Source organism: Cyprinodon tularosa, unplaced genomic scaffold (genome assembly GCF_016077235.1).
Source record: "Cyprinodon tularosa strain WSP-4 unplaced genomic scaffold, ASM1607723v1 ctg485, whole genome shotgun sequence".
Classification (NCBI taxonomy): Eukaryota; Metazoa; Chordata; class Actinopteri; order Cyprinodontiformes; family Cyprinodontidae; genus Cyprinodon; species Cyprinodon tularosa.
This window is the reverse complement of record NW_024039213.1, coordinates 407463-432955: the sequence shown is the minus strand read 5'-3', so window position 1 is coordinate 432955 and position 25493 is coordinate 407463. Positions and strand designations below refer to the sequence as shown.

Genomic DNA, 25493 nt, shown 5'->3' with positions numbered 1-25493 from the left:
CCACCTGTGTGTTGCACTTTTATTTGTGTGTATGCTGGCCTGTTTCATCTCCTTTGCTCTGACAGTATCACTGTTTCTCTTCCCAGTTTTTCCAGCCTTTGGAAAAATATGACAGAAAGTAGAGACTGGGGGTTATTTTTACAATGAGACATGGGAAAACCATATTTTGCACAAGGCTGAAAATAAAATCACAAAACTACCAAATGCCCTTCATATTGCCTCTCAAAGGGTTGCTAAATCAAATGACAAACACACCAGATGTCCATTATGGAGCTCAGAACATTAAATCTTCTGCAGAATTGTGTCTTTTCCAATCTTTTGTAAGCAGAAACTGCTCTGCAAAAACTAAAAAAACAAACATAGATGTAACAATATATTTTTTTCTATTACAGGCTGGACTAAAGCAAATAAAGTTTAGGTCCTACCCTTATTCTCACTTTCGCTCGCACTCTCGCAGTTATTCGTTCCATCTGCTCCTTTTCTCATTTTCTAAGCCCCTTGTCGGTCTACCTCTCTGTCTCCAGGGAGGCCTTTCTTCTTTTAGCTGCTCTGTATCTGGCCCTGCCCTTTCCAATGTCACTCTCACTGTGTCCCTCTCCGTTTTTAATACGTGCATTTCCTTCAGCTACATGTCATATATTCTTTTCATTCCTTTCATGAGACAGATCCCTTCCACTTTATCACATGCCAAAATTGAATAAGATTTTATTAGAGTTGGCTTGATATTTCAATGTCTGATGTTGAAAGGTGTTCCTGGTAATGAATAAATGAAGACATTCATTTTTCAGAAGTATATTTAATTCACTTGAGTTTTAGATACATATGATGAATTATGAAAAGGAAATCCAGTAAGAAATTTATTTTTAATTTAGATGTTTTATACATCACAGCAGCTCCTAAAGTCTTACTTTTGAACTGTAATGGGGGCTATATGGTCATGAGATCAGAAGACACATGGGAATACTGCAGCGTAGCTATTCTTAAGTAAAGAAACTGTGAAATTTACCTGGTGCATAATCATGGCTGACAGTACCCAATCCGCAAATGAAGAATGGGAAAGAAATTACATTTTTGCAGGGTAACATGTCCTCACCGAGCCACAGGCATCACAATGATTGAGTTCAAAATAATATTCACATGTAACCTTTGGAAATAGAAGATCTAGTTATTTTTTGCCCACATAGACTACATTTCTACTAATCCACTTCCCTGAAATTATTTGCCTTACTTTGACATCTTCAAAGACTTAGATAAAGTAAGGACGGAGAGATCATTTCTTTCAACTGGTCGGTTGTTGAGAGGATGGGAACAACTGATATTAGGAATATGAAGCAAAGTTGAGGGTAAAGATGATTCAGGTCTAAAAAGTCACACAAAAAAACTGATAAACGACCTTAAATCTAATTTAACCACTCTTCTTTCAGGTTCTGAATCTACGAAATATAACAATTTTACACTTTTTCAGCATGACTACGGAAATTTTTAGCTATTATGCACATTTATTTGTCTGAATGCCTGTTATTGTATTTCTTATTTTTACATGAGTTCATTATTAAAACATTTGCAATTGCAATCTTAAATAAGTACTTTTTGTTTATAATTGAAGATTTCGTCCAATGTAATAAACCTCAAATGTGAATCATTCTTTTTTATTTAATCAAATAATTATTTCCCCAAAACTTAGAAAATGACAATCCCCTAATTTATTAGACAGTTTTGGAACTAGAGCAACTGTTTGTTGACATGTTCTGTATCCCCCGACTTTAAAAGCATACAAGAAAAAAAAAAAACTTATATGTCTTTCACATTGCCACAGCTACTAATTGGCTAATAGGCTCCACTGAAGCCTCCTTCACAGGTAAGATCTCTCTTCTCAGTGAACTGGGTTCCATATCTGTCACAGAAAGACCCAGTAACCAACCCTAGCCAAAGATGGTTGGAGCCAGAGCTGAGCTCCCTGTTAGAATCATGATTTCCTTTTATTTATTCCATACTAACTGTAAAAATCCTGCAAGATTATTTGTTTTTTATGTACCCTAAAAGATTTAGTAACCCTCTTTAAGGACCTTTTTATTTTTATGTTCACCAACAAAGGTTCTGGAATCAGAAAAGGTGATCTAAGAGACATCTGACAACGTATAGGAAAAGCTGTTGGTTCTCCATTATGAAAGCTGGGAAACAAAAGTGTATAAACTGCAGCATGTTTGTGAAACACTGTAATGCTCTCCTTTAGGTTTTCAAACCCCATTCATAAGGCTGTTTTCACACCTAAGGTGCTAGGTCTGTTTAAAGCAAACTCTGGTTCATTTTCCCCCTAGGGGCAGTTTGTTTGTTTAGAATCTGTGACCATATCAACCACACTTAGTTTCCTACCAAGACTTACTGTTTTGGAAGAGGGGGTCTCTGTACAGTTCCTCATGAACTGTAGAGAGGTTTGTTTATGTTGTAAATGGTATCCGACCTCAAACTGACATAGTAGCTAGTTTTCAGCTGCAAAGCCAAATACGTGGCTATAGAAAGGTTTGTGTGGCATTGTGGGATGCAGTGGAGTAAACAAGCTAATGAACAGTGGCAGAGCATATTCTCTGTAAAGCATAAAGCCCTTTGCAGCTTTCAAAGCATCTTCTCAAAATTGTTTGGTACACTGCTTAGATAGTTTTTCATAAAACATTATGCAGGAACACAATGATATGATTGAATATTTTGTATTTTCTTCTTCCCCGGAGCACAACATCTATTTCCTGTAAATACATTTGGTATTCCAGGTGCATCACACTAAAAAATAGAATAAATGTTCTCACATGGTTTTTAGAAACAGGGTTTTGGTTAGTTTGGGGTTTTCTCTATGTAAAAGGAAAGTGAACAACACAAAAAAATTAGATAACAACCCATCTACAACTGATTAAGACCAAATGAAATGAAACGCATTAAAAGCATCCTAAGACCTGAGAGAATGGGTCCTTGATAAATACTTGGATTACAATAATAACATATTATCTTTGATTTTACAAGTATTATTAATGTGTTTATTACAGTATGATGTTGATTCAAAACAAATAAATATATAATAAAATTAATAGAATTTCTTCTTTTTAAAAAGTTCAAGAACTGATATTTTAGATGTACGTATGGAAGCAATTTTAAAATATAATTTCATCATTATTGGTTTTTTATTTGATGCATTTTTGTGCAGTTCTTTTTCCACAAACTCAAATTAAGTTTCAATGTTAAGTACTTTTCAAGACGAACAACTTAAATAACGTGGACCAATAAAAGCTTGGTACTATGACACAGACAATAAAGATTTTAACGATGACAATCTCTTCACTCAAATGTATTCGTTTATCCACATTTTCTATGGCATAGTATTTTGCTTTTTCTCAGTGTTTTTAAAATGTGTTTATTACAGCAGATTGAATCAGCTCCAAAAATTATGAAATATTACTGAGCTGTATATTATTCTGGTATGTTTGATGAGATATATCGTCAGAATATTAAAGAAAAATTAAATAGAGGGGGGAAAAAAGAATACTAAAGCATTTAAGGAGCTTCAGATTAGCTGAGCATAGTGCTGATTCCAGGTATTACTGTTGGTTCTGCCAAGTCGAATCATGTTGTTGAATGATCCTGCATGAAGTCCCAGGATACTGCGTCCAGCTTATTGCACTCAGACTGCCAAATTTTTGCATTTACAAGTGTCGCAAGCAATAATCAAAGATCGTCTGATTGAGGCTTATCTAAATGTTTTGTGAGTGATTTTGCCATAGTCCTAAAACAGATTAATCATGATTAATCTGTTGATGAAGTAATTGTCAATTATCTTAGTGACATGAGCCCCCATGTGTATACATTGGTTCAAGCAAATTAAGAAGGTCAGCTCTGTTCTAGGAACTCCTCTAGAACCTCTGGAGACTTTTTTCACAAAGACCAATTCTTCAATAAGTGAAGAATATTGTGGACAACAGTGAGCATCTTCTTTAGGTGATTTTAAAGAACAGTGTGTTCAGTAAGAAGCTTTTCCAGTTCTGGTGCAAGACAGACTGCTACAGAAGATAATTTCTGCCTACAGCTATCAACACCTATAACACCTGTTAAAAAAAATGTATGAGTTACTGCAACATTTAATCAGCCTTTCAGATTAATAAAGTATTTTTGAATTGAATTGTAAAGCTGTTCATCTACAGCAACAACAGAGCCGTGTGTTTGCTCTACAATAAATCTGATTTTCTGGCTGGAGACTGTAGGTGGAGATGACTGACCTTTTGATCTTCTCTTAGTTCACTATCCAAGGGATCTAGCAAAGGATATTAATAAAGAAAATAATTATTGTTCAAACAACAAAAGCAACATGAAACTAATTTGAAAATAAGACGTTACTGTAGAAAAACGTACTGAAACTTTATCCGGAAACCAGAAAATTCCTGAATAAATGTTTAACTGGATAAAATGAGCCCAACCCAAGAGGTTTTGTACTTTTTTTTTTTATTAATAGAAAACTTTTCTGGATTGTCTTCACTTCAGCTCAACTGCCAAGCAGCAGGGTCAGAGCTCTGGGAATGTTTTACCAGGAAGGCATATTTTTAGCCTTGAGCTGCTCCTTAAAGCAAAGACATGAGGCTGACATTATACATTCATTTTTTAAACTGACATTTCTAGAAAAAAAGCTTCAAAGAACTTTTTTTCCACCAACATACAGTAGCACAGCTAATCCTTTATGACATTCAGAAACAGAGGAACGGAAACATGTACAGGGCTAAATTCTTAACATTACATGCTCTTTCATATAATCAATGACATTAATTAAAACCAGCTCAACCTACTAAATTATTAACAGAAATGTTGTAGCTGAAGGGGCTTGTGAGCTTATTGAATGTTATTCTGAGAGAATATAAGTCAAATAGGTTGTGAAATACATGAGCAAGTGTACAAAATAGTTTATTCCTTTAAATACATACAGTTTAGTCTTATGTGAAAATATAAAACATACATTTATGAGTTTACAAGACTCATAATTCCTGTTTTACAGCAAGCTTTCCTTTTTGTTTTTATGAACCCCTTTCCTTTTTTGACATATAATGAGATGGCCGCTAGACTATCCTTTGCACCTTTGTCCTCATTTCCTTTGGTTGTTTTGTTACCTATGCTTTCTTCTTGCTCCCTAGTGTCAGCATTGCAGCCTGTTTCTTGAAAGCCTTTCTGCAGCTTTCAATGACGGTGTGAGCTATGTCCTATATATGCTGTAAGTGGAGAAGTGGGTGGATTCTTGCCACTGAACCCTCAAATGATAGTGAGAATATGACAGGGCTTAGGAGGAGAGGAGTGCAGGACATAAAGAAAGAGAAGGATGGTAAGAGAAGTAAAGGGGCAGGAAGAAATGGAGGAAAAAAATTATTGGAATTAAAGGTTGTATCTACTGAAATGTTCTGGATCACGAGAGGGAATTAAGATATAGAGGATGGAAACCAAATAAGTAGGTATACTTTTTTTGATATGCTAAGGGTATGCATGGCTGGTAAAAGGATCAATGAGAGGGGAGGAGTAGGGGAAGGCTTGAAGATGGCAGGAACATCTTCTTTTGACAGGTAAAAGTTTAGGGATGGGTAAAGACAGAGTAAAGAATGGGGAGAGACGGATCAGGATGTGTAGCTGGTGGCAGGTAAATTGCTACACTGAGAACATGGTTACTTTCAGCATATCCAGCAGATTATACCCCCATCTCCTCTGAGCCAGCTAAGGGGAGGAAAAGGCATGGGGGAAAAAATGAGAGACCAGGCTAAAAGTGCAAACGTTTTAAGTGTCAGAATTTTTAACTTATACTACCATTTGTGGGGGGAGGGGATGTCTTTAGCACTTCAGGGAGAGAGAAATTTTAGGACAGCTAGGGAGAACGGCGAGGATGCGCGAATGGGGTGAGCTCTCCGAGCAGCTCGCATCACTGAATTATTGAGGCCAGACGTGTGTCGGAGCAAAAGATAGATTCCACTGTTGATCCCCTCATGCTGTCAGAAAGTTTAGTTGGACATGGCCAACTACCCATGGTGGTTGTTTTCTGTGGTTTCTGAGTTTAGGCAGTGCTAGAACGATTATAAAGCTCAACACTGCAGAAACAATTTCAGTTATATACCTCCCTTTAAATATCTTTGGAAGTTGTTTCTAAAGAATTCACTAGAAAAAAAATTTTTTTTTTTTTTTTTCATTTGTTAGGTCAAACAATTTTTTTTTTAGTAAACTGTTTAAAACTTAAACCAAAAAATGAACTGTGTGGTATTTTTTATATTGGATTCTTTTGCACAACAGCCCGAGGTTTTTTCTCTCCCTTAAAATGAAAAATGATGATTAAAACTACTAGATACTACAAGTTTGAAAGAGTAAGAGGGGAAAAGAACTTAAAAGTTCACAGCATAACCTAAAAATATATTCTGCGTATTGCAATGGAACAACAGCACAAGAAAGAAATAAACAACTGAAGCGACACATGACCCATACAGAAACTACTTGTTGAAATTCAAATAAGAAAACCAGGAGGTTTGTTTATACTTTGGTCAAATTTATGAAGTCTGTAAAACATCCATTAGACACAGGCTAAGAAAAGTCAGTTGCAGGTATAAAGATAAACATTATACATTGAAGTTTAAAAGTGTAATGTTCTCATCTCAAATGATCTTCAAACATACTTTTGTAGAAGAACGGCATCCAAAAACTGAGCTTTAAACTTAATACTCTGTGCTCTGTGAGCATTCCACTGGAAGCTGCTGCTGCCAGAGTGCATGCTGGGACAGCTGTAAGTCTGGAGAACCCCCAACTCTGCTCTAACGCATGCTCGGTAAAGAGGGAGGGGCAAGAACAACATCCGGGGACTTTGTCCGTTTTTGGTCTTTTGTTCTTGTGAATTGCAACAGTGCTGGGGCTGATGAGATGAGAGCACACAAATGCACATATTGAATAACTGCCCTGGTTTTGACAGCAATGACCCTGAACCATCAAGATAAATGGTGACTAGTTTCATAATTACTTTGCATTAATTTTGTGCTGATGTTCTCCGCAGAACTGTTTTAATTCAGTCACACTTGGGCCTTTCACTGCATGGAGAGCCTGTTTGAGGTCAAGCCAAAGCATCTTTTTCCAGTGACTTTGATTAGACCACCTGCAATATCACACTATATTTCTTTCAGCTTGCTTCAGATTTACAAGAAGGACATCTTTTCTTACAAAGCAAATTTGACGGTTGCATTAACGACAGGAAGATGTCTTGGTTTAAACCACTGAAACAATAGTTTTCTGTTGGTCTGGCGTCCCTTTTCAGAAAAGTGATAAATCTATTTCAGATGTAATGGGATTCACACTATTCAAAAGATTTCTGCTTTTGTGACGAGTTATGATTTTTCCAATGGGTTGGGGTCATCAAGAAATATATCTGCTTTATTTGTGGTTTTTACCTGGAACTCTCCCAATAGTTGTTATTTTGCCCAGCCTTTTGTTTATTGTTCAGTCATGACCTAAACTGAGTCAGTTTAAACCTGCACTGCTTAAAACCTGCTGGGTTCTCCTGCTTTACAGTGTAGGAGGACTGACCTTCCCGGAAAGTTCTAATCAGCTTTCTCTATTTGAGGACAATGTTTTTCAGTGTCATTGGATACAGTCCAAAAGCCTTATAAATGAGTTTTTCCTCGAAAGAGTCTTGACTCTAACTGGAGCCCTCAGAAATTGTGATATTTGTACAAAAGATTCATCCAACTATTGTCTATACCCCTTTTTTAGTGCAGAATCTGACCCCTTAACATAAACTTCATTTTTTTTATACTGTAGGAGACAACACGACCAGGAGCAGTTTTGAAAGGGGTATTAAGAAAAAAGATTATCTAAAACTTTAGTCTATCAGAGATGTGAAAAATACTGCCTTTTTATGGTCAGACAAGCTACTACAACATCCTATTCAACATCTACATGCTCCCTTTAAGTCAGATAATAGCAATAATATGAAAGATACCATAAAGATTCAAGAGGCAATGAACCAAATCAGCGCGTTGCCTAGATGCTTAGAATAGATCAATAAAAGGATGAGGCACAATTTTTTTTCCTATTGAATGAAAACAAAACTGAGGTAATAATCTTTGGACCAAAGGAGGAGAGATCCAGAGTTAGCTCACAGCTTCAGCTACTAAAGCTAGAAACCATTGATAGTGGCAAAATATTGGTGTCATGCTGTACTCAGACCTGAACCTTCAGAGGCACATAAAGGAAGTTACTAAGTCAGCCTTTTATCACCCGAAGAACATTTCCAGGATTAAATGGCTTAATATCCAAGCATCTAGAAAAACTCATTCATGCATTTATCTTTAGTAGAAGTGATTACAGCTACGGTCTCTTCATAGGTTTTCCTAAAATGTCCATCAGACACCTGCAGCTGATCCAAACACTGCTGATCCAAATCATAGAATGGCTCTTAACCAAAATACATGATAGATCTGTTGTCAGTGTATCAACCACCCAGACCACTCAGGTCTTCTAGTTCCAGCCTACTCTGTACACCCAGAACTAGAACCAAGCATGGAGAAGTAGCATTAGGTCTATGCTCCACTTATCTTGAACAAACTTCCTGAAGACTGGAAATGTGCTGAATGCCTGAGTTCTTTAAGTAAAAGTTAAAAACCTATTTGTTTAGAACTGGTATTATTAGTTTAAGGTTGTGGTCAAAGTGTTTTCTTTGTTTTACTGGCTGCTTTTATCATGTTTTTATCTCTGTTTGCTTTTATTTTTCTTCCAATTTTATGTAAATCATCTTGAATTATCCTCTTACTTAATTGTGCTATACAAATAAATTTGCCCTTGCTTGCCTTGCCTTACAGGTGCATCTCGAAAACCTCAATTTTGATCAAAACATTAATTTATATCAGCGTTCCACTTTAACTCCTGCCATTTATATTTATAACTCAGAATGGGGCAACATAAAAAAAGAAAAAAAAAAAGATGGATAGTTAACAGAGAAATGTTAAGGCATACAATACACAACCATTGATAGAGTTAACCTGTTTGGTGTCTTAGTTAAGCTGATGAACTCTGGTGAGAACTGATGGAGAGTTAGGAAACTCCTGAGAAATTGTTGCAAAAAAGCCTTAAACTCCAGGTATGTTTTTTGTTTACTTAGCAGACTTAGTCTAAATAGCATTTCTGATCCTCATCATATTTGTTGCTATAGATATCTTGGTGATTAATTTCATACTGTATTTTCTGCATCTTGAGGGATTGTATTAAAAGTAAATGGAAACAGCAAAATTCAAATGTTATTGTAAATTTATAGCAGATTTTAAAAAAAAAGCTTTGTTGAATAAGTTCAGGCATAACGAACATTTACCTCGTATGACTGATGAGCTGTTTCCACTGTCGGCGTCCTCAATGCAAACATAGGAATAATTTTTCTCTCTTGACATCTCTGGGTGGCGTGTAACATCACTAACATCAGCTGAGATAAAAAAGGAAGAAGAACTCTGACTGCAAAAAAGTCATCAAAACTATGGTGTAGTTTGCTAACTCTAGTCTTTGTTTATTGCAGCCAAGCGTAACCTAAACCTATGACAAAATTACACTTTGCATTGCCTGCTTAATTCAATCCAGCAAATGGAAATTGGTCCAATTTACATTTTCTGTTTTTTGACATTTTAAAAATTAATTTCAAATTTTCCTGACATTTGGAAGGAAACACTCCTAGTGTTTGTGTCTTCAGAGTTGACTAAAAGATTAATGTAGCCATTTTTATTTTATATATTTTAGTTACAGTTGTTGAGTGAAATAAACTCTTAGATTCTTGCAAATCCACCTTATCTATGAGGCCTATTTGTGTGAACCCTGAAGCTAATCTTTTTTTTTTTTTTTAAGAAATCTTCAACACTTATTGATGCTGAATTTCATAGCAATGTAGATCAGGAACTTATTCTTTTAAACAGAGATGTTTATCTGTAATCTATGTCACGAAGCTCTTTGAAGATACCCTTGATCTATGATATGAGAAGACAAACATTGCAGAAGACGGTTGTGAAAAAAAAATTATCAATTTTCTCTTACTGTTTTTTTACAAACCAATATTCTTAATATAAAGTTAGAGGTTAAACTGTGCAAAGCAATGAGGGGAAAATGATGGAACTAGTGCCGAGAACAAAGAAAAGAGTGCAGGAGAAAAGAAGAAAGTACCAGTGACAGGGTGAGAGAAGATCAAGAAGAGGCAGATGGTCTCTGATGTAATCTATGTTCTCACCACTGTTCACAACTGTCCTGTTGCCTCCATAAATATGTTATATGCCAAATGTTCCCTCCTTAAGTCCAGTGTTAATGCACAACACAAAACACTTACTCTCACACAAGGACCTTCCTCCTTTACTCTAAGGACACAAAGGCAGCTAAGACAAATTAGATATTAAACACTAAGATGTTATGTGTCCCTAGCAATGAAACAAAAGAGACTAAGACATATTTACACATTGAGTCACATGCACATAAATACAGATAATTCTTCCTAAGGCCAAGGGAGCAAGAGTTGCTTGATTATGTATGACATTGTGACAGGACTATGTTGGTGAAAAGTGAGCTTTCCTACAACAGTTTTTTAACCAAACCTCAGGGCGACAACATTGTCCAATAAAACACTCCTCTAGGTGTGCAAATGTATTTGTACGATGAAAAAAAGGATACGTTTAAAAAGACAGAAGCTCAGATGTAGCTCATGGTAAAAGTTCAAAAAAAGGGTGAGCCCTGGGATTGTTTTTTTTTTTCCACATTAATGTATCTGCGTGTGCATGTGAACACAATGTCCTTGTGCACGTTATTGTATGTGGATAGGATGCATGCATGAACAGAAGCATCACCTAAAAGAAAAGGCGATATGCAAGGACGAGGGGAAGAAGGAAATTTAAATGAATAAATAGAAGGTTGGCTGCACTGTAATTTCAGAAAGAAAATTATAGAGATTCTCATTGCAATTCAGCGCCTGCCAGGTAATTTCTGTAGCCTGCAGATTTGCTATACTTTTTGCTTGTTTTCATCTGGCTTTCATCTTTGATTTCCTTTTGCATAAAATTGAAGGAAAACATTTAGAAGGAAATGAATGGCAAGCAGGTTGGATAACAAATCATTATTAAACAATTAAATTAGCTGTTTTGAATTATTTAACAACTTTTCTTAACTCAAAATTAATTCTCAACCTACAACCACTTCCTACTAATAGCAGTTAAGGAAATTGAATAGAAGTAAAGTACATTTTCAAAATAGTGTCTGGCACATTACGGATTAGGGATGTGGGAAAACATCAATTTGGCAATATTTTGGGATTTTCAGCTGCCTGATATAATATTGATCTTTTAGTTCCTAATATCGATTTTCTTTAAAAATACATATTTTTTTACCTAAAACAATGAAGGAAGGGCACTCTACAGTGGCGTAGAGTGGAGCAGGGGGTAGCGCTGCTGCCTTGCATCAAGAAGGTTCCTGGTTTGATTCCCCACCCCGTTTTTTTCTCCATGGAGTTTCTACATGACTGTTAGATTAATTGGCTTCTCTAATTTCCCCTTAGGTGTGAGTATGCGTGTGAATGGTTGTTTGTCTCTGTGTTGCCCTGCTATGACTGGCAACCTGTCCGGGGTGTACCCCACCTCTCGCCCATTGACAGCTAGTGATAGGCACCAGCACCCCATGTGACCCCAGAAGGGAAAAGAGGGGCAGAAAATGGATAGATATATGGACACTGAAGAAAAATGGGCTACACCTGCATTGTCACTCAGGCAGATAGTAGCTATTTGCTTTACAGCCCGCAGTGGGTAGCACTGCTGCCTTGCAGCAAGAAGGTTTCTGGTTCTATTCCTGGCCTGGGGTCTTTCTGCATGGAGTTTGCATGTTTTCCCTGAGCATGCGTGGGTTCTCTCCGGGTACTCCGGCTTCTACCTACAGTCCAAAAACATGACTGTTAGGTTACCGTAATTGGATTCTCCTTAGGTGTGAGTGTGTGTGTGAATGGTTGTTTGTCTCTATGTTGCCCTGCGATGGACTGGCGACCTGTCCAGGGTGTACCCCGCTTCTCGCATGTAGACAGCTGGAGATAGGCACCAGCACCCCTCACGGGGATGAGATGGGATTAAGCGTGTAAGAAAATGGATAGATGCTTTACTTTGTATCAAAAGACTCATGCCAATACTCACCCCTATTATGGATGCTGCTACACAAAAGTTAATTATAAACAAATCTAAAAGTACAACGCGTAACTGTTATTGAATGCTGGTGAAGCTTCTCAGTTATTCTGGTCATAGTAATTCCAAAAAAGTAAAAAAAAAAAACAATCCACTTGACTTTGTTTACAAGTTTGAAGAAGTTTCGCTTCCCATCCAGGAAGCTTTTTCAATTCAAAATGTCAGAAAAGCGTTGAGTTTGATGCTTTTTAAAGTGAAGCAAAAGCCAAAACAAGGCTTTGTTTTGGGCATATGGAATTGTTATTGAAAAGAAGATTACTGATTACTGAAATTGTTTTTTCGTCAGAAATATTAACTTTCAAACTTTGAGTTGCTAATTATCCTCCCTTTCATAATAAAAAAAATATATTACAAGCTAGGTGGGATTTTTTTGTTGCTGTTTTTGGTTTTGGTAACTTGTTGCATTATGAAACCTGCTTTAACTTTTTTTTTATGTTCTGGTCTTGGGTTTATTTACATTTAATTTTAATGAGAGCTCTGTAGTTTTTCAGTAATAAAATAAATCCACAAAAATAAAACTTAACCAGGGGCAAGAAACTGGCCAATGTTAATGAGTACGGAACAATGAACAAAAAAGAGGTAATTCATGGGCAGCAATGTGTTCAAGACTCCAAAGTACAGAACAAAATCCTTAAACATACAGCCACAGATACAAAGAAATGGGTTGGATAGAAGCATTTTATCCAAAAAAGATTAACAAAGATCTGAGGTAAGACTTAAAAAAGTGCTCTGCTTTTGCAGTTTAAGGCCCAGCTCACTTGTTGACTCCAAAAGTGACTACCTGGCTCTATCCTGCTTACTTCTAGGCTTTGAGTGTATCTTGTCAACGACAAGGAGATAAATCAGATGACCTCACAAGATGTTGTCTTAGCTCTTTCATCCTTAACACCTAGGTAACAAGGCTAGTGTAAAACAGCTTCAACACATCACTCTGAGCAGGGGTTTGTGGCTCTGCTGCTGACCTGTGGGTTAATAGAAATGTTGTCAGGCTTTAATATCTAGTCAAGCACAAAGAACAATAGGCAAGAAGAGAAAGGAGGAGTGCAAAGTATCAAAAAGGCAAAAATACCATCACAAAGAACTATGTATCTTCCTATGTACCTATCTACATATATATATCTATCTATCTATCTATCTATCTATCTATCTATCTATCTATCTATCAGTTGGAAAACATGTTTTTTTGGAATGACTGTAACTAAATCTAAGACAGAAAAGGGTCCATAAGTTTTTTTAGCTAAATTAATTACAATTATTTAGAGTTGGTAGATTTTTTTATGTGTGTTTGTCTGTTTCTCATGTTGTAAAGCAAGAAATGTGCTTTAATAGGCGTATCGTGTATCTATGCACGCACTCCGCAGAGTGCACCTGTGAAAACATCATACGTGGACACATGCTGAAAAATTAAGCAAAGACGCAGAGAGTGGGAGAAGCATGGTGGGTGTCAGATCGTGGGAGGTGAGAGATTCTAATCATCTCTAGCTTAAGTCTTCAGTCTCTTCTTATCACTGTCTGCCCGCCCCTTCTCCTTTCCTCCTTTTTGCCTCAGAACCACCAATAAATTATGGATGCTTATTAGAAAAGGGCAATATTCAGCATCCCAAATAAACTCGGCGGCAGGAGACATAAAAGAGACACAAACAAAAATTGCTGATCTGAGGAAAGGAAGAGCTGTAGTCCCCAGGAGCTGGTGGTCAGGCCAGTTAAACCTGGAGTGATCTCTTTCTAGGTCACCAACATTAAGGCCATGTGCCTAAAGCCAAAGTGGAGGAAGCACCCTAATCTTTCTTGTCTGTAGTAGCTGAATACTGAACTTACAGGCAGCACATGTGGACTGTAAAACAGTTGGCCTACTCAACTTAAACGTTTTCAAAGGCTTATTTCAGGCTACAATATCGAACAGAATTAAACAGAATGAACTTTAATGCTACCACGGGGAAACTAATTTCTATTACTTTAAATTCTGTTTATTATTTCATCTTCTCTTTGATCTTGTTTTCAACTGAAAAATTAACCTGAATTTATATGCAAATTAAATTTCAGCGGTCTCTGTGCAAAATGAAAAACAGTGTCAATGATTTAAGAAATAATTACGGGGGGGTCAAAAAATACAGAAGCGAGATTCAGCAGTGGAAGCAGCAGAAGTTACATCCATTCTCAACTTTGACTGCTTCCGTTTAAACAAACGGGGCTAATTAGTCTGACTTTATGGTTAACAGTGGCCAGCTCGGTGTTTAGAACTCAGGCTGATATAATAGTGAGTTTGTTTGGAAAACAGTTCTTTTAGTGAAATTAAAAGTAAATGATTATATTTTGCTCAATTCTTTTGTCGTGTAAACAGGTGAAGACATACGACTACCAGCTCAAAATATTATCAGCTCCTATTAGCAACAGGTCAAGTAATGTGAAAATAATCAGTATTGTCAAAGTATCAGTCAGTATCTATGAGGGAAACTGTTTAAACAGGCAAAAAACAATTTCTGCCAGATCTTCCCCTTTTGAGAGCCCCTGATATTGGGAGCAGAATGGGACCAATAATTAGGGAGGTAAACCTGTAGCGTGTGGTTTAAAAAGTAAAGGTACAGCACTAGACTGGTTTAAATCTTATCTATCTGATCAAATTCAGTTTGTTCATGTTAATGATAGATCTTCAACATGCTCAAAGGTTACCTGTGGAGTACAACAGTGACCAGTGCTAGGACCAATTCTCTTTACTATATATATGCTCCCAATCGGTAGAATTATTAGACAGCATTGGATTAATTTCCACTGTTATTATGATGATACTCAGCTATATCTGTCTATTAATCCAGATGAAGCTAACCCATTACAGAGATTACAGGCATGTAAGAAGACATAAAAACCTGGATGACTCTTAATTTTCTGTTCCTGAATGCAGACAAAACAGAAGGTATAGTCTTTGGACCAGAGTCTTTGAAAAAGAAGCTGATTAGCCAGTCATTTCATTTGGATGGGATTAAACTGATTTCAGATAATAAAATCTTGGTCTTATTTGTGATCAGGACCTGTCATTTAAATCCAATATCAAAGAGGTTTCTTGAAGTTCCTTCTTTCATCTGCGGAATATTGCAAAGATTAGAAATTTCCTGCCCACTGGTTTTTCTGAGAAACTAGTCCATGCATTTGTTCCTTCAAGGTTGGACTATTGTAATACTTTACTATGTGGAAGTCCACGAACTGTTAAAAGCCTTCAGCTGATCCAAAATTATGCAGCCAGAGTTCTGATGAAAATTAGAATGATAGATTATATCTCTCTATCCTAGCTTCTCGTCATTGGCTTCCTGTTAAATCAAGACTAGAATTTAAAATCCTTCTTCGAACATATAAAGCCTTAAATGGCCAAGCTCCATCTTATATCAGAGATCTGATTGTTCCTTATGTTCCAAACAGAGCACTTCGCTCTCAATCTGCAGGTTTACTAGTAGATCTTAGAATTTCTAAAAGTAGAATGGGAGGCAGATCTTTTAGTTATCAGGCTCCTCTACTGTGGAACAAACTACCAGTTTTAGTCCGTGAGGCAGACATCCTGTCTACTTTTAAAGGTAGGCTTAAAACTTTCCTTTCTGATAAATCTTATAGTTATAGTGGTTAGGGTTATCCTGAGCTATCTCTATAGTTATGCTGCTATATGCTTAGACTTCTGGAGGACATAGGGACCCCTTTTTCATCATTCTATCTCTATTCTCCCACTCTGCTTTGTATCTCTGCGTCTGTATCCTTGAACCCCAGTCGGTCTCAGGAGATTGCCACTTACACTGAGCCTGGCTCTACTGGAGGTTTCTTCCTGTTAAAAGGGAGTTGTTCCTCTCCACTCCACTGCAAGCATGCTTAGTGTGAGGGATTGCCTTCGAGTTAATGAGTTGATGCATTCAACTGGTTTGTTTGGATGGAAAACTTTTGATCAATTTGACTGTATGATCTGATGAACTGTAAAGTGCCTTTAATTAGTTGTATTTGTGCTGTATAAATAAACTGAGAAAAAAAAAAAGAATTAAACGGGTCTGCTCAGTTATATATTGTAACCCCTCAGATTGCACATCCGGGAATCCCAACATGATGGACTATCTTTGCCCATTATCCTGTAGTGCATGGTGTCTACCAAGCCAAGAGCGGTAAAACAGATCCTGGAGTTTGAAATTCTGAACTTTTTCAGTGCTTCAACAAATCAGGATCCTAGAGCTTTCTCCTCCATAAAACCATGAAAAATCAGCATGAATACGTTCAGGGGTTACATTCCACTAGGTTTACATGAAAAGCCTGGAGAATAGTAAATGCTCTGATTACTACCCTAAAATATTTTGTTACTGGACTGCAGGAAAAAAACTGTTCAAAATTAAGTTCTATATTGACTTAAAATTTCAAAACTTACTGGTGAAAATATTTTTTCCTGTTCTGATACTTGCAGTATTTACCACCTGAAAAGCACTTTGTATTCACTTCCTGTCTCTACAAACGGCAGCGGGAAATCCTCGAGTGATTGGTCAGCTTAAGGAGCTGTCGCTGGGGATTCATAGTGTCACAGTCTACTAGTATATTGGGGTCTGCTGCATGAAAAATCTACCCAATATTTAAAGGTAAGATCAATGACCTTTGATCTTTGATTTTTATGCCTAACCTGCCATATTCCAGGTCAAAATCAGTTATTTCACAAAATCCCAAATGTGGATAGTCATATGACCTAATTCCACAAAGCAGTGTTAGTGGTAATCTAGATTAGGTTCTGGACTAGATTCCTGAATACCCTGGCATTCCATTTCAGAAAGCGAGGAAGCCATTGCCCTGAGTAAAATTATGAAAATAAAAAGAAATTACTTATTGAAATAATATGACTTGACATAATAGACAGGGTGATTAGATCATGACTGGATGTTTTTTGATTTCTAAAATGATATCTCTCCCTAAAAGTTGCTTTAGTCAGCGGATCAGATTTGATTATTTTCAGCTAACAATAAGAATAATGTGGGAGCGTTTTCATGTCCCTATTACCGGTGCAGTGTAAAACATTGGCAGTGAGAAGACGGTGTCCCACACATTAAATATTTTAGGAATCACATCATTAATTCCTGCCTGCTATGTTGCACCTAGACACATATTCAACGTATACACAGAAATTTAGGGTGCACAATATGGAAACAAATTTTACACAAAAAAAGCAAGTCGCATTTCTGTTATTTATCCCACTTTCTTAAAATTGAGGGTTTTTTTTCTCTTACATTTAGTGGCAAATGTTAAATATACATTTTAAATGTATATCTAAATATAATTGTCATATTTATTTATTAAATGTTTTTTTCTACACTCTACATCTATATATGAATGTTATATTTATGGATTTATGTCTTAAACCTGCATCTTGTAAATCTAAATATAAATGTCTATGGTATATGCTAAACCTAGATCGTAAATCTTAGGCTTAAATGGCTGGAAGATGTGCTAATTAATTGTGCCCTTTTACGTGTCAAATTGTGCCCCAACCCCCAGGACTTAGGACTGGAAATAAGAAACGGAGGTATTTTTTGAAGGATTTATCCCACCTTTCCTTTTCATGCCATATGCCCAGGCAGTGTAAGAGTGCTCGGCTGCAGCCTGGAAACCTCCCATATTATTGCACTTGTCCCATGGTCACCTCACAAGGGCCAACTAAGTTTGATTTTCTACTAACCTTACGATTCCTGATCAGGAGGTGGTTGTGAGAGGCTAACTGCCTCTAACTGCACAATGCAGGTCGCACTGAAACTTGATCCGATCGAAAAAATTCTCACACGACTGGAGAATCGGCCCAAAAATTGAAAAAAATCATACAGTGATCAGTGTATGGCCGGCTTTACAGGTAATTGTAGCTGCTGATTTCACTAGACACAATGATGTTAGAGATATCTTGAATTAATATTCATACTAGTCATAATGATCACAGTTGGGGATCACTATGCGTCAAAATAACGTTATAGATAGCTAAAATGATAATTCTGGATAGTCAAAAGTAGGAATTACAAGTTAAAATAGCTTGTCAGACACCCATCTTCATATGTATCATAGCTCTCCACCATGTAGCATGAAACAATTTAAAAAAACTTATGACAAGAGCAATGCTTTAGTTCCCCAGATGAGGAAGGTCTCCAGGCTGCAACCACACCCGGCTTTGGGAGTATGATAACAAACTGAACTGTCAGGGACTTCTGTGCTGCCTTTGCAATGGTAAATCACTTTATCTACTTTCCATTAATGCGGGCTTCTTAAATAGATGCTAAGTTTAGTACCCCACTGATATTACCTGTTCTGAAGCTTAATAGCCTAAGTATGGAAGGGAGGGGTAGGACTACTCCAATTATCTGCTTTTTACTAAGGGTAGGACAGCCATTCTTTCTGTAATTGGGCCCAAATGATAATAGACAACACAAAACTCTGTACTGATTGGGAAAACAGTTATACATAAACTTTGTGTCACTCTGCCTTATACTACATGAAGTAGTCCTTTTTCCACTTGACTTGAATCAGATGGCTGAATTCTCTAAACAGCCGTTATTTAGCTCTGCAGAGAACTGGTAAGGAGGCATTTATTTGGTTCAGAGGTGTTGGACAATGAAAGAATATAAACATTGAACAACAGCAACTCTTGGGGCCCGATGTTGGTTACCCATGAATTGAAAGATGAATGCGTTGGACTAATGAAGATAAGGACACTCTGCAAAAAAATATTTAGAAAGATTGTGGAGTTAAAATGATACGCCAAAAATGTGGCAAGAGGATTACAGGTGGTACCAACAACAGCCTAAACCAGTAGAACAAAGCAGGATGAAACCATGCTTTCATTTTGTTTATGCCAAATTCTAACCCCGCATCTGAATTTTGCAGGTAAAGTTGAAACTAGATGATAAATTAATTTAGTTTTTGTCCCATTATGGGGAGCCTGTGTTTTTGTAGCATTGGTTTTCCTATCTTAAGAGAAGTACAGTCACCAGCCATGGCCTTCTGCTGCTGTAGACTGTCCTCTCTAAAAGGCATGCTGTATATTTAGAGATAATATTCTGCACCTCCATTGAAACAGGAAGTTATTTAAGACTCTGATGCATTTCTCTCATCTCGAACCAGTCTAAAAATTCTCTTTAGATCTCTGACATAATCAAACCACTTCCATTTCAGACATGTGAGAACTGTATATTGAACGAGTATTGCTAATAAAGTGGGTGTATAAAAACTGAGTCAATATCAGCGTAAATTTTTTCTTTTGAACTTGAACTACACTACACTAAAGTTTTTTCAACTTTGAATTTTAGTAACAGCAAATACTTTTTTTGATCATTGATAAACATGAATAACGCCCTAGGATAAGATGAACACAGCATTCATTTTCCATGCATTTTCCTTGGGCAACATCTTAAAAGTGATGTTAAATTTGTGCACAATTTAGGCACATTAAACTTTTTCACTTTACGCATCTTTTGCAGGGTTTTGTTTCATGGCCAATGGCAAGGCCTCTCCTCCTCTGCTACTGCTGCAAGAGCCCTACTTTAAACAGAAAAAAACTGTTAAGGCAAAGCCATTGATTTAAGTTCATTAAATTTCCTGTTAACAAGCACATAATGAAGCATCGTATTGCAGGCTAATGCAGTCTGACTTCCATCTACAGCAGCAGCTAATGGTGCTGTGTGACTTTGTCAAGCAATCAATAATTTGGTGTCTCTGTGAACTCTGCTGCCTTGCACACTATGATGTGACGCAGTGCCATGGAGATGGAGAGACACGCGTTTTTCTGGTACACTCTGTCTGCCTTCACTTGCTCTGTGGAGGCTGAACATCATTCAAGATTGTCTTGACATTTTCTGAAACCTCTCCTTCTGCTTAAGTGTGTTCCAATTTGTTGCATGTGAATGGATGCCGCTTCAAACTTGGAATGCCTCTAGACGGCAATATACTCAGACTAAATGGAAATTGAAAATGAAATAATATGCATGCAGGGGTTGATGTGTGAAGGTATATATAAAAAGGTTGTGCCATCATAAAAAAAAAAAGCTGCGCAAACAATGCTAAATAACAAGGCATATTATTGATGATTATGAAAGACTTAACAAGGATGGGTCTTAAGAGATATGCGGTGTGCATTTTTCTTTTTTTTCCTATTGAAATGAAGCATCCCTCTTCCTTGGAGCCTGTCCATTTGTAGTATAACAGACAGGTGTTACAAGCTTTCTGACAACCTATCAGAATTCAGAGAAGGGCAATCAATACCAAACTGCTGCAAGAAAAACAGTGACCGATCCATGAGTCCCTGCTGATACAGCAAACCGTTGCAAAGGGGAAATAAAAAGTGTGGCTGGCACAGACTGACACGCCCCACTCAGACTCCCGCATGGCAAACACACAAACTCCAAGGTTTAGAGGCTTGGACACTTACCACACTTTGATACACAAACACCTGCATGAACAGATTCACAGACACTGACAACAACACATGCCTCCAAACACAACCCCGGAAGAGGCTACAGTAAATGAACCTCACAGGCGTCCAAACCGCCGACATCAATCAGGCACACGTTCGGCTCCCAATGGGCGCCGAGTCGCATCTGTCTGCTAAAGCAAGTGCTAAACAATTCCAAAGCGATGGAGAGCATTTTATGCAGCGTGCCAAACAGGTTGGCTCTCTTCCCTGTTCCTCCCAACTTGTGTTGTTTACTGAATTTGTAAAAAATTGTGAAACTGACTGCTTTCTTCACATGAGACTTTGAGTTGGGAAGATTTACCAACGCACATGAAAGATGTTGTATGGTGTGCACAGCTGAGCACCACCACCTCCGGTCTCATGTTCCACCTGGGAGTTTAGTTCCTGTGAATGCTGGCCAATACATTTTCACAAAGCCCTAGGGCTTCTCTTCCCTTGGCAGTGAATAAACGGGCCCAGGTGCTCAATAGAAAATCATGCCCCAAAAAGAATACATATATGCATACAAGTACGTACATACGCACATGCTCTACATGTGGATCTCTACATGGATGTCCATAAAAACAGGACTGGGTTGTAAGAATTCAACTCTTTTAAATGAAATCCTGGAAACAGTGCCTGAGTTGGTATAAGTTGTATAACGTGTAACAGATTAGCTGCTATCCTATGTGTTTCTGCGCACTGCCGGTCAGCTGGCTAAAATAAGACTGTCATATTTTTCTCTTGCTTACGAAAAAGGATGATTCTTCTGTTTACATTATGTTACATGTGATTGTTAGTTGCAGCTCTAGTTTCTACTGTAGCTTTAACAATGTTTAAATGTAGAAATGTTAAAGCAGCTACGTAATGTCATGCAATTTGTTCACTTCTTTTCGGACAAGGTCCTACTGTAAAATGAATTATTGTCCTTCATTTAGATAGAGTGTTACCAATAAGACAAGTGAGGACAGTTTGTTTCACGAAGATGTTTCGTTCAAAAAGTGAATTCACAAAAATATGTACTTATGCAATACTATTTTAATGGTTAAAGAAGAGAAATTTAATTAACTGATCCAGTCTGTGTTTAAAAAAGATACAACGAGATGGCTTTACACCATTATGCTGACCTCACAATAGCATTACATTAAAAAAAAAGTGTATATATAAGTTTTATTTCATGTTTATTGTGATAGATCTATGGTTGTACCGGTGTTAATGAAATGCTATAAAACCCAAAAAAAATAAAACATGTGAAACTTTTCCAACCCGATGTATGCCTATGACAGAATCCAAACATTACATACGCTGTGAATAAGCCTACAGCCAAAAGATCAAACTGATAGGAGACAACTGATCAAACAGCTTGTACTGAGAGCAAGCTTTTATCAAGGACACCATATGCTTTCTAATATGTCAGATTCTATAACATGTGAGTTAAAAATGGTTTTGAGCAAACAGAAACAGTTTGTGTCACTTTGTAAACACAGAGCTGCATATTTGATAGAAGTACAGTTTGTGTTTTTTCATTTTTTTTCCCAAAAGTATAGTCTGACTTTTCCAGTACCAGTGATTGGTGTAAAACAAATAACTTTTGAAGAATACGTTCACAGCTGTCTTACTGCCTTAACACTAAGGGCTAAAAAACACCCAATTCTGCAAAGGAGAAATCCCCAAATATGCACTTCAAACTATATGAAATAAGCCACGCAAAGATCTGGCAACCGTCTGTGTAAGTTGTTTGTATTTTACGCTGATATTGATAAGTCAGCAAGACTGTGAAGTATCAGACTAGTGCAAACCTGATTACTTAGCAAGGACTTTTTACACAGGCCTACATGCTTCAGCAAATCAAAGACTGTCAGCATCTCTCAGTGTGACGGCGGGATGCAGGATCGCATGTGACAAGCACACTCTGTGCAACTGTGACAAAACAGAGCCTGTTTCCAATGGCTGCCACATTTCTCCAAACATCAGAATTAAAGTATCAAAGCAGACAGATGAGTTTTGTGTGTTTGTCTCGCCCGGAGGGACAGGAGGATGCATGTCTGGCCAGGCGCCTGTAAGCTCAGGAAGCTGAGCCTCAGTAATACACAGTAAGGCTGCAGTCTTGACAGGGCACAAATCTGAGGCCTTATCCTCAAAAGCACAGAATGACTTTCCTGTTTAACCTAAAAGGAGACGAGTCATATCCAAGACAGCTTTAACGTCTACTTCAGAACTTTCTAAGGGTGTGTGTGACAACAACTGATTGGGCATTTTTACATAGAAAGAATTCAGTCCATTATAGATCTAGTTTATTAGAGTAAAAAGTTATCCTGCAACTAGGAAACTATTGTAAATGCATAATTTTTATTTCCAGAATGGAATCAAATTGACTGAGGAAGGTTAAATTATGCATTGTTAAATGTTAAGCTTTTTTTTTTATTGAGACTCCATAAAAGAGTTAAGTGGAGATCTCTTCACCTGGAGCTGTTTCTTAAAGGCCAGTCATTGTGCGCCAGTCTGAGTGTCATGATGACATGTGGAAATAAAGGTTCTCAGAGTTAATAACTAAATACATTCTTATCAATGATACAATCAACCTGGGTCAATCTGAACTTGTCAGGCATGGCAGGATGAGGAAATAAACTGGCATCATCTCCCTACCGTAAACTCCTTGGCTCAAAATATGAGGATACAGACTGGAAAAAAACAAGATCCAGAAGAGCTCCATATTCAGCTCAGCTCCTTCATAACCTGAGAGAAAAGAAAGAAATGTTCAGGTGAGAAAAGGATAAAAACAAAATAAGAAATAAAAGAAGAGTGACTTTTTATGTCCAGCTGTGTGTCTTTGGATCTCATAAGCCATAAAAAAATAATGTTTCAAAGCAATTTAATGCGCGCTGCAACGCCTACAGCTCTTCATTCAATTTAAAGGGCGGGTAATTCAATCAGGACACCCTGGATTATACGCAGCTTAAAAGCGGCACTGTCTCTTCAGAGATTGACGGGATTGTGTGAGTCTGATGTTTAGTTTGGCAACATTTTTTCTCTCTCCAGGTGTAGTCGGAGCGGAGGATTACATCCTAGTGAGGACAAGTAAGCAACCTATGCACTTTTTTTTCTTTCTTTTCTAATCCCCCTATAAATGAAAATTGATCTTTGGTGTGAAATGAAAATGCGGATAATGTTGCAGATTTGAGTTCCGAATCTGTTGGGGGAAAAAAGGAGTAGATATGAGCTCCGAAGATAATAAATCCTCTGTCAGTGCCCTGACCAAACAGGAGGATTTCCTGCCTTATATTTTAGATTTGGGTGGATCTGTGTCGGTAGACTAAAGTAAGCTGTGATAATAGTTTTTTTTGTTTTTATCATGTCCGGTGATTAAAGTGAAGATTAAAAAAGTGATTCAAAATCCCATCAATTGAATTCCTTTATAAGATTTTGGAATATTACTAGAGAGATTGCCAACTTTGATGTTATTTAGTAACGGTGAATTGCTTTTTGTTTTGTTTTTTTCGCGTCAGCAAACAGTTTTCATTTAAAAAGAAACTAAAACTAATGAAACATTTGAGACAGACACAAGCCGCGTCTCTCTACCTTGTATCTGAAGGCGCTCCGCACTCCGCAGCAACAATTCCTCCTCTTCTCCAAACACACCAGTTGAAAAGTTATATCCTCCTCCTGTCAGAGCGCAACAATTGTAGGTTTAAAGACAAAACTCCAGTCGCGCGCTCCAGAATAATTTCCAGTTCAACTTTTTTGCTTGTTTTTTTTTTTTCTTTGTTTCTTTAAGTCCACCAGAAAATAAGACACTATTGCAGCTGACCATGGAGTATTATCCTCCCAACTGTTAAAGTGACAAAAAAGCCTTATAAAAAGAAACGTAAGAATCCTTATAAAAGAGATAGAGAATTATTTCCTACACATTTACTGCTCTCATTTTATTTACTGAGAAAGGCGTGGTTGAATTTCTGCCTGTCTCCTTGTTTGGCCGGTGACTAAATGATGCGCTCTGGGAATGCGCTTCCCTCTCCGTTTGTTCAATCAGCTCTGTGTCTGTAGAGTCCGGGGGATGCTGGCCAAGTGGAATGTGCGCAGACTGAGAACGACCGCCCCTGTCTGTGCGGGGAGAGAGAGGGAGGCATGGAGAGAGAGGGAGGCATGGAGAGGGAGGGAGGAAGGGAGAGAGAGGGAGGCATGGAGAGAGAGGGAGGCATGGAGAGAGAGGGAGGCATAGAGAGGGAGGCATGGAGAGGGAGGGAGGGAGGGAGGGAGGACCGGAGCGGGGATGCGCTCAAGCTTCACGGCTCCAAACTGAGCAGGTTGTCAAAGACGCATCTCAGCTCCACTCCCAGTTTGTTTTTCACTGTCGCTTCCACTGTGCGCCTTTAATAACCGAACTATTCTGTCTCTTTTTGGGTCTTTTTTTTAATCTGTTGTTCCACTTTTTTAAATTTGATATGGAAAGCGCGTCTAAAACTTCTTTACAATAATGTTGAATCTAAAGACCACCAACCTCACTGAACATGCTATTTATGGCAGCAATGAACAGATAGAAAAAAAGAACAAACCCTGGGTTTAACCAGTCCCCCGGTGCGCACACAGAAAGCCCCTCTCCTTCTCCCTCCCTAAACTCTTCGGTTCTTCCCGAGAGCGTGTGACTTCCACACGGGACCGCAAGGGGGCGTGTTTCAGCCTACCGTCACGACTAGAGCAGATATCGGGTCTTAATCATTCTGGTGTGTTACTGAAAATATACTCCCTGATATTTTTAAAGCTGACTTTTATACATTCAAAATAATTTTAACAAATAAAAAAAAAATCGACCAGAGGAAAGGGTTGAT

At 37.7% G+C, this 25493-nt stretch overlaps 1 protein-coding gene across 2 annotated transcripts in view; it reads right to left on the bottom strand.

Moving 5' to 3' along the window:
• LOC119794626 (MAM domain-containing glycosylphosphatidylinositol anchor protein 1) overlaps positions 1-24752 on the bottom strand; it is a 244714-nt gene extending 219962 nt beyond the window's left edge. The window contains exons 1-2 of one of the 2 annotated variants that reach the window (XM_038302254.1): positions 24247-24752; positions 23314-23403 (exon numbers count right to left, since the gene is read on the bottom strand). In XM_038302254.1, coding sequence (XP_038158182.1) covers positions 23314-23380 — 67 coding nt within the window. In that variant the 5' untranslated portion in view covers positions 23381-23403; positions 24247-24752. The remainder of the gene's footprint in view (positions 1-23313; positions 23404-24246) is intronic. The other variant, XM_038302255.1, reaches the window with a different exon arrangement.
• Positions 24753-25493: the final 741 nt, after the last annotated feature.